At 37.1% G+C, this 13704-nt stretch overlaps 1 protein-coding gene across 1 annotated transcript; it reads left to right on the top strand.

The window, feature by feature from the left end:
- Window positions 1–301: 301 nt before the first annotated feature.
- LOC139142647 (uncharacterized) lies at window positions 302–5227 on the top strand. The gene is made up of 4 exons (XM_070712696.1): window positions 302–2600; window positions 2857–3327; window positions 3528–3601; window positions 5117–5227. Exons 1-4 carry the CDS (start codon window positions 467–469, stop codon window positions 5204–5206), a joined length of 2769 nt encoding a protein of 922 aa, XP_070568797.1. The 5' UTR covers window positions 302–466; the 3' UTR covers window positions 5207–5227.
- The last annotated feature ends 8477 nt before the right edge of the window (window positions 5228–13704 follow it).

The raw sequence follows: 13704 nt of genomic DNA, 5'->3' as shown, positions 1-13704 counted from the left end.
TATTATGTATTATTATTATGTATTATCCTTTAGCAAGGTTCAAAGGAATTGGGTTCAGTTCAGTTCCAAACTTTTGACAAATGAAGTCTCTTGTAATGTGAACAGCCTAAACTTCAAATAAGCATGTGATTTATCAATTAACAGTTTATGAGCATTGAATTGGAGTTGACTCTCAGAAAAGAGAGAAATCACTACATGGCTTTAACTAACTAAAGGTTTAACAAAGAACATTATTCAAATATATGATAAAACACATTAAAGAAATGTAGACTCACAATAGGAAGTCTTGCTTATAGTAATAGGTACATACCGGTATGCCTGATGACATCAGTGTGTTGTACTTCAATGAAAGTAACAATATTGCTGGACATTACTAGTATGTAATCAACTAGTACTGGATCTGGCGAATGTGTCAGTAGCAGAGTGGCAAGACAAAAAATCTGAAGTAAGCATTGTTTTCTAACAGATGCAAAAGACGATGGAAAAGCCGACTGCCGCTCTACTGTTACTAACATCATGGGACCTGGACACTGATGGTAAATCTGGTCAACCAAGTCGATCTATCGTCAGACATGTCAGGAAACAGACATTGCAGTCAGAGCAAATCTCTGAAATCTTCTGCACTGTCCTTGATGTTGAAGTCAGTGAAGACAAAAAGCAAGATGCCAGGAGTGTTGGTGTTACTCTGATCCCAGCTTCAAGAAATGAGTGGTCCAATCCTGAGGAAGACCCACCCTCACTAAACTGGATTCTTTACCATGACCAATACTACCCAACACTGAATGATTTACCAAAGATAGCACATGTTCTAGGATGCCACCAAAAGACGATGACTGCAGCAGGAAAAATACGCAAAAGACTCTTCCCTGATGCTAAGCTGCATGAGATTACCATATCTAAGCTACCTTCCACAGCATTATTTGTATTCAAAACCTGGGAAACAGAGGAGGAAAGCCTCACATCTAAACCAACACACATGATTATCAAGGAATTCTGTGAAAAGACACCAGGGTTGGATGATAAATCTGATATTTTCTGTACCATCCTTGATGTCAAAGTAAGTGAAGATAAACTGAAAGATGCCAAGAAGGTTGGTGTTACATTAATTCCAGCAATAAGAAATGAGAGATTGGAGCCACATGAAGATCCACCAGCAATACACTGGCTTGCAAACCATGAAATTTACTACCCACAATTGAAGAACTTAAAACAAATAAAACATGTGATTGGATGCGACCCAATCACAAAGAATGCAGCAACTGCTATCCACAAAAGTCTATTTCGTAAATCTGAATTTCATCTGCTGGACCTCCCTAAACCACCTCCAGGGGCACTATTTATTGGTGATGGCTGGGATGAAAATGACTGTGGGCTGACTGGATTTCACAGAACTATCATCCAAGATTTCTGTGCAAGGAAGGGGAAAGCTGTCAAAGCCTATGCTACTGTAGCTGATGTTACAATTACTGAGAAACAGAAAGAAGATGCTGAAAACTGTGGTGTAACCTTGATTCCAGCAACAAGGAAGGAACATGTTGATCCAGAGGAGGATCAGCCAAAACTGGAGTGGCTGCTGTATCATGAAATTTATTTTCAAGTGCTTAAAAGGTTAGAAAACATTACGCATGTTATCGGTTATGCACCAAAGACGGGGCGAGCTGCTGCAGATATCAGAAAAAAGATATTCAGTAATGCTGAATTGGTTCTTATTAATCATGCTTATGAAGATAACGACTGTCTCTGGGAAGCTGATCGTGTTAAATTCAGAGAGAAGATGCTCAAGTTGGCTGGTGAAGCTGATGTCATCTTTTCAATTGGTCCCTCTATGTATGAATATTTCAAAAATCAGTATCGAGCAAGCATCAATGGGAAGAACCTTGCTGATATCCCTCATGCTGAGATATTCCCAAAACCAAGGGCAGCTTTTTTTGAAAGAGATCCATACTTACCAGATGACGGTGTTGGTACCCACTGCATATTAACATATGGACAAATCAGCACATCAGAAGCTTTGAAGAGTTGTGAAAACTTGGCATCTTCAATTGGAGCTGTCGCTAACAAGAGGAAAGAAATGTATACCAAACCACTTGAATGGTCATTGATGGGTATTCCTCCTCTAAACCAGACAGAAGTTACCACCGTTCTACGAGACAGCACGCAAAGTGGTCACATTCAGCCAAAACTTTTTGATCACTACTCAGCAAAGACCCTATTGACTTCCCTCCACCAGTCTCATCTCTGTCTGCCAGCACCCTGCTACAAGGACTATGGTTTCTGTGGTTTAGAAGCTATTGCAACTGGCATACCTACCAATGCATTTGAAGATTCACAACTGGGATGTCTCATTACAAAATACTTTCCGATGCACAAAGACTGTGTAGTGGGTAGATATCCAACTGCACTATTGGCAGAACAAATGGTAAAAACCATGAGCAACGTTGAGCTTGCCTTCAAATCAGCAAAGAAACTCAAGGAGGATTTTAAGGAGAGTCCTGGCATCGACAAGTGCTGTTCCACATTTGCAAGCATGTTGACATTCAAGAGAACATCAACAGGGAGTGGACAAAGTGATGGTCATGGTGACACTATAAAACCTGCAGGTACAGAATTAAATGTAAAAAGTTATCATGCCGCTACAGTTTCAGACAAATAAAACCACATTTTGACAATACAGCTTATGATAAAATAAGTTCTAATGAGACAACAATGTTCCATGTAAAAACATGGTACATTTAGTGATCAAGTGGCGTCTTTTAAACATGGATCTAACAAACACTTCACCAACTGAATAATATAAATGGCAAGTTATGATAAATATATCCATTTACTTAATAATAAATCATTTGTTGTCTGCAGACCCTCACCATGATACAATTATTCAAGTCAAAGTAAAGCTTATTGAAACTTTGAATCAGCAACACTTACAGAAAGAGAGAAAGAATGGTACTGATGATGCAAGAAGGCAGACAGTGGATACTGCATGGAGGAAATGCACAGACTTTTTTGAGGGACAAGTGAGAGAAATAGCCAGCAGTGAAGTGACCGCCAACCGAGTTCAGAAAACCTGCAATGACAAATTTGGTGATGGAGTAGAGGTGACTGGTATGGCAACAAAATCATTAGAAATATCAGTAGCCATTCCTAGACTGGTAAATCTCTACAGAATGGAAGCAAGTTGTCAATCTGAAAGCTTTACTGAAGCACTGGAACCAATCATGATAACAGATGAAATGAGAGAGGTAGCTGCCACAGCTGGAATACCACTTAAACTGATAGCTACCTATGATCAGACCACGTTTAATGAGATTGAGCTATTCTTTCTCAATAGTAAGTCTACACCTTTATATTTTGAAGTGTAAATTTCTAGGTGCATTTGTAAAATGCACTTCATGTATATACAACTATGCTTTACATGTACCGGTATATACATGCTATTTATTTGTTAATTTTATACTGTAGTTCATGGATAAATGTCTTTGCATATGATATCGCGGTGAAAAGCTGAACCCTAAATTTGAATCTTTCAGGAGATGGAGGGGGAATCGAACAAGCAGATATATTTGATGGTGTCATAGAAGAAGTGTTCGTCGCAGAAATGACGGTAATTATTTTTTGTTTTGATAATTGTATGTGATTTACTTTTCAGGGTCATGAGTCCCATTCATAAGACATTAAGAAAAAGAGTGTGTTTTCTGAAGTGTTAAAGGTGCAATTTTAGGTGACGAGACAAGGATTTCGTTTCTAGATAAATGCTTTGAAAGAGCTGGGATGACAATATATCCTTGCAGCCTTACAAATTTGGTTTGAAATGTTGCATAACTACCTTTACGGTATGTACATGCTTTATCATCACTATAAATGTAGAACTCTAGGGTTTGCAATGATGTTAATAATTCCTCTAAGACTATTGTAGTCTGCTCTTTCAATGCTCTTTGTATTTGATTATCTGAGGTTGCAATCAAACTGACAGTGGTTTGCGTTGAGCCTTTTGCGATATGGGAATGAGGCATACTGTTTTAAGTTGTGGAGTTGCAACACTTTCAGGTGTAGTATTGCCAAGAAGTAATATCTGTCGATCACAAAGAAATCAAATCTGCAATAATTGTAACATTGTCTGGAAGGTAAGATGTAGTCCACATGACCAGATCCACACAATAAGGCTTACAAAAGATGTGTTCTGGATAGTTAGCAATTAATGAGTTGATTAATGTTATTTTGACTACATTCATGACCTCCTTCCAGACAATTTTTTCAATGTTCACAGAATAGATGTCTCTGTTAGGTAAAGTTAATAATGGGCGAAGCGCTGACAATTAACGTTTATTTATGGGCAAGGGCGAGAGGAAAGTATAAATAAACGGGCGAGGCTTACCGATCGAATTTTGGCTTTCAGTGAGCCCGCGCCCATAAGTAAATGTTAATGGTCAGCACGGAGTCTGTTATTTTCATTATTATCAACGAATCCCCCAAAAACGTCAAAATTTACGAAAATTTCCCAAGCGAACGGCAACAGGGCCCAGGAACTCTTCAGTGAGTAGTGCGATGAAAAGATTTGTAATTCCGGATATTTCTTCAAAACGAGTGTCTAAACTTGGCGCACAAGTATTCCATTTATTTTGTGATTGATTATGATCTTTGTACAAATTAAATTTACAATTTAGCTGAAAGGTTACGATGTCTACGATATTGTTCATTTTCAGGGGGACATAAGCAAACCATTGTTGTGTATTTGTGGTCGGTCACATGGTTAAGCTCTACCAATTAAAATGCAACGGACAGTGCATGGTAATATAATGACTGATATCACTGCCCAGATGACAATTCTACGCCTGACATTGTTGGCAACTCCCTTAATTTATACATAGTTCCTGTATTGCCGACGGGTCAATGCAAACCACTGTAACAAAGTGTATGTTTGATATTGTAAATATTTTGCCTTGAATTATTCACAAAACTGAAGCCTTCAGTACAGATAGGGTCTTTGACCACTCCACCTGATAAATTTACATTGCAAGGTAAAATTCCAAGATTTGTAAGTATATTCAAATCATACTTCATTATAAACATCAAACAACAAGAAAGTGATCTCTAATGTTTATATTTTTCTTCCTTTAAGGCTGAAAGCCAAAGTTTACCGTTGCAAGAAGCAGTGAAAGGAAACCTTACTACTGACACTGAACAGATTGTTACATTACAGAGTAAGTGAATTCCTGACACTGGCAAAACTAAATCCTTTGTCTTAGATGTCTCTACACATAGTAGTTGTAGCACATTAACCTGGCCAGCAAATCATGAAACAATGTGACTTGCATTACAATCAAATAGAGTAACACTTGATTGTTTATGCTAAAACCTCTCGTTGACTTATAATATGACCCTTAGTAAAATGTACACAATATATGAACCGCATATAAAGGCTTGTATAAAATTATTTATTTAAAGAACCAGTGTGACCATAATGGTATTGCTCACTCTGAAATATAAACCAAGCTTTCAATGTACATCTGATTCCTGACTAAAGCCACTGTTCTTATTTAGAAATGTCTGTCACCATCACTCAGGAACAAAACAAAATATGACTTCACTTGCATCCATTTCCTAATACCCAATAGGGTCAAGTCTGACCATGTTGGCTGCCTGGCTATTGTAATGCAACTGACTTTAAGTCTTGGCCTTACGCTACTGACACACCATCTACTTATTTTTTCTCAAATTTCTTTCCGCCATATGGCGTTGTTGGATAATCCTATCACAATCTTTCTCTGCAGGTGGCTAAACACGTGAAATCAGTGAACTAAAGATGCAAAAACAAATTATTGAGAATGACTTTGAAGAAGTGAAACATGAAAAATCAATCTTAGAAAAGCAATATGCAGATCTTGCTCTGAGACTTGAAAATACTGAAAAGGTCACTTTCACACAACTAAACGATGTTCAATCCCTGAAACAGAAATTGACTGAAGTAGACCAAAAAAATGTTCGTTACCTCAAATCTGCACTTAAAAAAAAAGAAATAATGATAGTTGAGCTTCAGACAAAACTTTCTGATTACGAAGCAAAGTTATCATCACTGGCGTTGCAGCTGCGTCAAAAGTCTGCGAATGAACATCAACGTAAAGAGCAACATCTCACAACAGCAGCAGAAAATACAAGTAAGGGTCAGATTTCTTTAAGCAACTGTGAATTACTGAGGTTGACCGTGTTTCTTGTCATCGATACTTTAACACACCCATAAAGTTCGATATTTTGAGGTAATGGATTTTAATGATAATTATATCCCTAATGTGCACAATACAGTTTTATGGTATTCTAAATAACATTAACGCCTATGGAGACCAAGTAGCTGCAATCTGCTCAATTTGAATAGTTTCAGGAGATTCATGATGAAACTATTCAATTTCAGACAATACAAAAATAATTCCTTTTCTGCGTGACAGATGTTGATATCAAATAGTTTTAAATTTTTCATAAAAACAAGAAATTTTTCGTGTGATAATATAAAGCTTGATAAAACTTTCAAACATTAGCAAAATTACCATTGCTACTACTGTAGGTAAACCAACCCGTCAAGGTGAAATGCCATTTAAAGATGAGCAAGACCAAACCAAGCATGCCATGCCAACCAAATCGCCAAAACCTGAGATGATGAGAGCAGATACTACAAAGGGCAAAAGAAACGTGACACAACAAACAAGAGCAGGTAAGCATTTAAAAGAACTTCTTGAATGTGCAGGTGGTATGGAACACAAGGCATGCAATATAACTAAGTATCAATTGACTAATCACAACACGGCATTCATTATTATGACAGCTCAGAGCAGCGTTGAGCTATTTTGTCAATGGTACAGTCAATATTAAGTCCATTTTTTGACAAAATGTAATAGATCCAACAAAATTCTGACAAATTTGAAAAGTTAAATAATGTGTGAAAAACCAGACATTTATTCTTGGGAAACTCAGTGTGCATCCACATGCTTAAATAGGTCTTTGTTTTGAAACTGACACCGAATAAACGCCCCTCTACGGTCATGTTGGAATCACTGCAACAAAAATAGCTTATGGATTTATCTCCGATTGATCGATCGCCCAGGATTTCGCAAAGTTCATCAAAGATTGGCATGGTCTTTCCTCACCCGACCGCTTTTGTTGTTGTAGTCGATTATATCTTTGAATTTTGCCTTCATGGTTTTTAGTTTTGGTGACACTACTCGGTGCTTCTCTTTAGCCCTTTGAATGCCTTGAAGGAGGACTGTACCCGCCCGATTGAAAACAACAACCATGAACATTCCAAAAATACAACTCATTGTTAGGAATTTTGCTTTACAATTTCTTGAAATTTTGATTGTTATTGTGTTGCATGTTAAGGTTTTCCTAAAGAACAGGACCTTTGCTTTGTTATCAATGCATGTTTATGGTTAAAGGATGAAAAATCAATGAATGTTTTGGAATTTGTTTTGTGAAACAGTGATTCATTTTGGGGCACCTGCCCATACACCTTTTCTATGGGAGTAACCCCCTGGGGCTTAGCTGCTGCTTTGTCTGCTACTTTATGATAAACTGCAATGTCTCTGGAAATGCCGTCAGCCAATTTGTTGATGCTCTCTTTTCGCCATACGGCAAGCAAAAGCGCTACTTCCTATTTAGACCAATTATTACCACGTAGGGCTGCGTAGGACACGTCTGTTATGGTTAAACTCAACGACAACTGAACAATGGCCACGGGTTACCTCTAAAATATTCACAAAAGTCGCAAAATCAGGGCATTTTGCGACGTCGGCAATTTTCGATTCATCGCACTGCAAATGCAGAATTAAGGCCGAGCTCAGACTCGGGTCCACCCCTGACTCCGTCCTGAATTAATCCTTGCCTAGGGGTGTGGGAACTATTCTCATGTATGTTTTAAAGTCGGACTTGGATCACGGGCGGTGATCAGGGGCCAGCGAAAACATTGCGGTGAGAACGCCACATAAGTGCCCCATGCTATGGTATAACGCCATACGTTTGTATTTAATTTGTGCGCTTGTCAGTCAATAGTTCATTGCCTCTTACACTCGAATTCCAGACAAATGAAGAATTAAATTTTGAAAAATAAAGCAGAAATCACCTATTTATTGTAAGTCACCGGACATTAAATTTATTCCAATATATTTCACCACATGACAGAAGTGGATACCAGGGCAATTTGTTTGCGCTTTTACTGGAAATGACAACTCTTTGCTCAAGCAGATTCAGGAGTGCAACTCCTGTACTATTCTAAAACACATCTGTCTTGTAATGTAAAAATAAACACATGATATGGTGAAACTCATCCTAAACTGAGTTTGTATAAGTTCATCTTATAAAGATTCTGTAGTCAACTTTAATTGTTAGTCTTGTGTGCCTACCTTTCTCAATCATCAGTTCGTTGTCACTTATCCTCTATTTAATATTGAATTACCTGTCATTTTTTATACAGCTTGAATACTTTTCCAATTTAAAATCTGTTTTAATTTTCTTACATGTGTAGTTTATATTATCCAGATAATGTCTTTCTGTCCTGTTCCCATTTTAAAATGTATTTTTTCACACCACATCATCATCATTTTGCCAAAAATTACCCACATTCAGTGATTCTGTAACTTCTTACATTACCGTTGCCCAGGCAATATTATATACCAATATGGATCAGACTATTTCTTTTACTGCATGTTATACCAATATCGAACCATTATCTTGTAAGTAAAAGATTTCACATCGTTAGTATTGGTCTAATAACATTTGTCAAAAACATTAATCCATGCAGATATATTTGTATTTAGCTGATGTACTAACAATTTTTCAGATATCAAAAGGAAAGTTTTCAGTGCCTTCTTGTATAGTGTCCCTTTTGCTATGTCGACCTTTTAATTACATGTGAAGTCTGTACCAAAATATTTAAAACTTTGAACAATTTCATATTCCATGTTATCATAATAAAGCTATATTTATACATTATCCTTGAAGACAATGACTTTGGTTTGGTCTGGATTAACTTAATTCCAGTCACTACAGTTTGAATAAGTTTGTCTCAGCAACATTGAAATCCAGCCTCCCATTCTAACATTAATACCAGATCATCAGCATATATAGTTGATCAGGAAATGTCCTTATTAAACTGGTTCACAAGTATCATCAAAGTATAATCAAAGTAAATCATTAACAAAATGATTAAAAAGAATGGGACTGATATTACAACCTTGTCCAACTCCTGGCAGTGAATAATACTAACTTATGAGTCCACCATTAAGTTTTATGCTATACTCTGTACTTTAATTTAACATCATTATACATACTTTTAATTATATGATAAATATTGCCATTATTATTGTATTTGTAACTTATGATAGAGCCCTTGACACCAAATACTATCGAATGTCTTTCTAAAAAGTGAAATCAACAAATCCTACAAACAACCTGTTTGCTTTTTTCCCATCATCCTTACTATTTTCTGTGTTATTTATATTTATATTATGAATATACTTATCATAATTGGGACACTACCATGGCTTAAACATCGCTCCTGATCTTGTACCCATCTCTTTCCCAAAGGAAGCATAGCAATGATACACCATCCTACCAATTTAAAATTGATATGCTGCAGTGAATATTTTTATGTTTTACAAATTCTCTATATGTTATCAATAAAAGTTTTGAACAATATACCAATGTAATTTTTAACGGAGACATTTAACAATGCATGTGATTATCTTTTATGATCGAAGTTTTGCAAAAATTTTTGCAATCAAAATACCTCAGCAGGCTCACTTCCATTTAGAACCACATAACAGCCTTTGAGAAATTAATTAGCACTGCAGTTGTCTGTCATTTCCAAAGAAATCAAAACACTGGCTACCAGCTTTGACATCATGTACTCTGCTTGCAACATTCCTTACTGCATTGCAGTCCAGAATTGCAGCAAATTAACCAGAAATCTGATTTGGTCGAACAAACAATTACATAAGAATTGCAGTGAAGAGATACACAAAATTCAATATCACAGAATACAGAATAGCTGGCTGTTTACAGAAAATTATTACCCATTGGACTACAAGTAAATAAATTTTGCTGGTCCTGGAGGATATTTAGAAGACCTGGTATATTGGACCAGTTTGAACACTGCTATTAGTTGCGATATATTTAACACCTATTACCTGGTCATTAGGGAGAGCTATATACCGTAGTGCCTGTTTATTGCCCAGAGGGGCCGTGTGTTACACATCGCTATTCCCCGAGGCCGTAGGCCGAGGGGGGGGGGGGGGTAGCGATGTGTTTTCTGGTAACGCACGGCCACTAGGGGTAATGAACGGGTGCTATAGCCCGAATAAAGACCAGATTATAAGTGTTTTATAACACGCCACATGCTCATGTTTTATTATTTTATGATTTTAATGTTTTGATAATATGAACCACAACAATCCATTGCGACAGGTGTACTTGGCGAATTCTCCTCAATGGTAACAGTAGTACCATTTTCTACCGAACAATATTCAAAGCATACCTAGCAACATCCTTTGCTGCACTTGAATATTTTTTCGTCTGTGAACCCTCAGTTTCTACGCTATTGCTGTTTCAGAGAAAGGATCGTTGGTCATCCCGGGCGCTCAAACCCGTCATTGTTTCAAAGCTGCAGACAATACTATGGTCATGTTACTCCAGCACTTTTCAAAATTTGGTCAAAATACATTCTAATGTCATTTTGCTGATTCTGTGGGGACAAGACGTATCTATTTTCTTGTCATGTGGTGTTTTCTGGCAAATCACAACGCAGAATGAGCATGTGGCGTGTTATAATTATACATAAGAACAGGGCATATTTTTGTGTTAACTTTTTAAAGGGCAGATCTTGCAGTATTATTGCCACAACACTTGGAGCAATCCTGAGAGCCAGGTCACAGTTATTGAGGCTACCCACAATTCTCCATGATCAGTACACACGGAGATCACTCACTAAAATGGAGTAGATTTCTTCTGTAAACTGAACAGTTCGGTTCAAAGTTCCAAATTCAGACAACTTTTGATAATCATTGTTTTCCTATTTCCCACTGTGAATAATGAGGCGATCAACCACTTTTCCGTGGACGAGATAACAATTTGTAATTTTGTCAACATAGATTTTGACAGCCATACAAAGTCTTTACAAGGAATAGGTTGCATCTTCGTTGGCCAGAGAAAGTGCCATTGATTTTTTAAATGTTCTTGACTTAGGAAATTTGCATGTCTGAAAGGTGGTATGATGAGACCATCAGAGTTGCTGATAACTGTAGCTTGACAAGTTAACAATTCTCAGCACCCTGAAACATCAATTTCTCAATCAATTTACTCCTGAGTTGTAAACGTAATCAATAATTTTGGAATATAGTTTTAACAATTAATCCTGAAATTAAATTCTAAGTTGTTGTTCAAAAACTGATAAAAATGAAGAAGCCTTTAGCAAACAATGTCTGAGTGCACAAATCAAGGGGAATTGTGGGTAACCTCGCTGACAAGAAAGACATGTCTAACACACACCACCATGATATATCTACAACTAGCCCATCTAATGTACATTCACTCTAACAACAGCTTTAATACTCATAACCACACTCAAGTTGACTGCCAATTCTTATACATCGCTCGTAATTTCCATTCCCTTGTCACAAACACATGTACACTGTTCAAACAGAACAAAGCAACACGCATCAAAGCATCAAACTCTATTTCTGTTGAAAATCTTACCTTTATTGCAGCAGGAAATACTTACGAATAAAGTATCATGTGCTAAAAATACAAAAAGTATCATTTCCAGTTCATTAGCATGATCCTTTCTAGATCTTGAGTAGAGTGGATATCTCTGGATGATCGTTGCATGATCACCAATATTTTGAAAATGCAGGTTTCACAAAGTGATTTGAAAGGTAGATCCAAATCACCGTCCCTCTACCCACCTGTCTTGAAACAAGATACGTGCGCTATTGTTTAAAGGTGTTAATTGCTCTACCGTAGGTACGAAGTGCGTTGCGGATGTAAATGCTTGCTTTGGGACGCCATCAGTAGCGTTTGGTAACATCATGCGGTGCGGAGTATTTTTATTTATTGTCATTTCTTTGCTCCTCAGGTAACTTTGTTACCATAGCCAGGATTTCCGATACAACTGAGAAACTGTGTTTATTGAGAGCATTTCTTTTTAGATTTTCGTCTATGATGTTCCGTGTTTTTCCGTCCAATTTTCACCCACCAAATTTGACCCCGCTAGGTAGGTAAGGCACCTGAAAGTACGAAAGTCCTCCCCCTTTTACTTGTAGAAATAAGAAGAAATCGAAATGACTTTGGCGTGATCAATCAGCCATTGGGTTTTAAAAATTGGTAGTATGCGTTTTTTTTGTCGTTTACTCTGTTCTGTTTTAGAAAACGCCCGAGGTTTCGACGATGCATTTATTGCTTAAAATCAAGATGGCGGCCACCATAGGTCGGCCATGCGGTTTTTGATCAACGTAAATTGCCAATTAACCTGTAAAATTCCCCGTGAAATTTGACTTGCGAGGTGTATACCTCCCTAAAAGTTTATTTTCTCTAATCGATTTTTATTCTAACGTTACTCGAAATTAATGCTTTCGATGTTTCAGAATGCTGTTGAGTTTTGCCGCGAAGCCATTTTGAAATATTGATCGCACAGGTTCGTTCTTCGGTCACAAAGTTTTTTCCTCCCTTCCATGTTTGAATTTAATCCAACTCAGCATATTTCAGTTATTGAACATTAAATTAACGGTACTTTACGAATGGTGAGACAATGATTTTGATGTTTTGTCTTCCGAACCGATGATTTTTTGGATAGTGATTTTGTTTGTGTCTTTGTTTATCCGTTTTAACACTTAGGGGTGCAGTCGTGTACAGTTGTCTAGTAGCGTTTCTTTGCAAGCTTAATCTGTTTTTGAGGCCAAAAGAGGACGCAACAGCTTTGGAAAGAAACGAATTTTTATGTATTAAAATGTCAAAGAACTTTGCGGCTCCCACCTCAATATCGAAAAGTTTGTGTTACAATATATTTCGGATTCGACAAGTTTATTCAGCAAAATCGCTGTAGTGAATATCGCAGTGCATTCTGGCCATTTTGGTTAAAATTAGCATATTTTTCATGCAAATTCACGTACTTGTTTAAGGTGTCTGAGATTCACGGTTGTATTTGTAATTGATATGTTTACCCGCAACGCGGATCGGAACAAAGAAACAGGAGCTGTTTCCAGACCGGTGGGTTGAGGAACGGTGTCTAAATACTTTCATACCAAACTCCTGGATCCAAATTTCTTATCATTTCTTGTGTGTCTTACATGGAAACTTTTTAAACATTGGTCTGCAAAGAACAATTAAACCTCATCTTTGTTTTCTGGGCAAATTTCACTACAAAGTGATACCAAATAGGACAAAAGTATGTTCTCAGCTTTAACCACAGTCTCACAACATATCCTGTCAGATTTTGTATTGCTGTTTACTACTAACCACCAATCTTCAGGAATATGTGGTTATAGGAATATAGTCAGAACTGTCACTCCACTCCATTGTTAAATGGCCGGGAAAGTTTGCAGTAGATTCGGTGGTTCGAAGTAAACAGCAACAAAAAATCTGACAGTAGACAGTTTATTATGAGTGATTCATCGTTTATGCAAGGATACTCAGTATTAACAATAGTCATGGTAATATGTACAGCCTTGT

Source organism: Ptychodera flava, chromosome 10 (genome assembly GCF_041260155.1).
Source record: "Ptychodera flava strain L36383 chromosome 10, AS_Pfla_20210202, whole genome shotgun sequence".
Lineage (NCBI taxonomy): Eukaryota > Metazoa > Hemichordata > Enteropneusta > Ptychoderidae > Ptychodera > Ptychodera flava.
This window is presented reverse-complemented; position numbering and strand designations above follow the sequence as displayed.

Coding starts and splice junctions, on each gene's coding strand:
- LOC139142647 (XM_070712696.1), top strand. CDS start 467: ATGCAAAAGACGATGGAAAAGCCGACTGCCGCTCTACTGTTACTAACA. Junction 2,601..2,856: donor TGACACTATAAAACCTGCAG/GTACAGAATTAA, acceptor TGTTGTCTGCAG/ACCCTCACCATGATACAATT. Junction 3,328..3,527: donor TGAGCTATTCTTTCTCAATA/GTAAGTCTACAC, acceptor TGAATCTTTCAG/GAGATGGAGGGGGAATCGAA.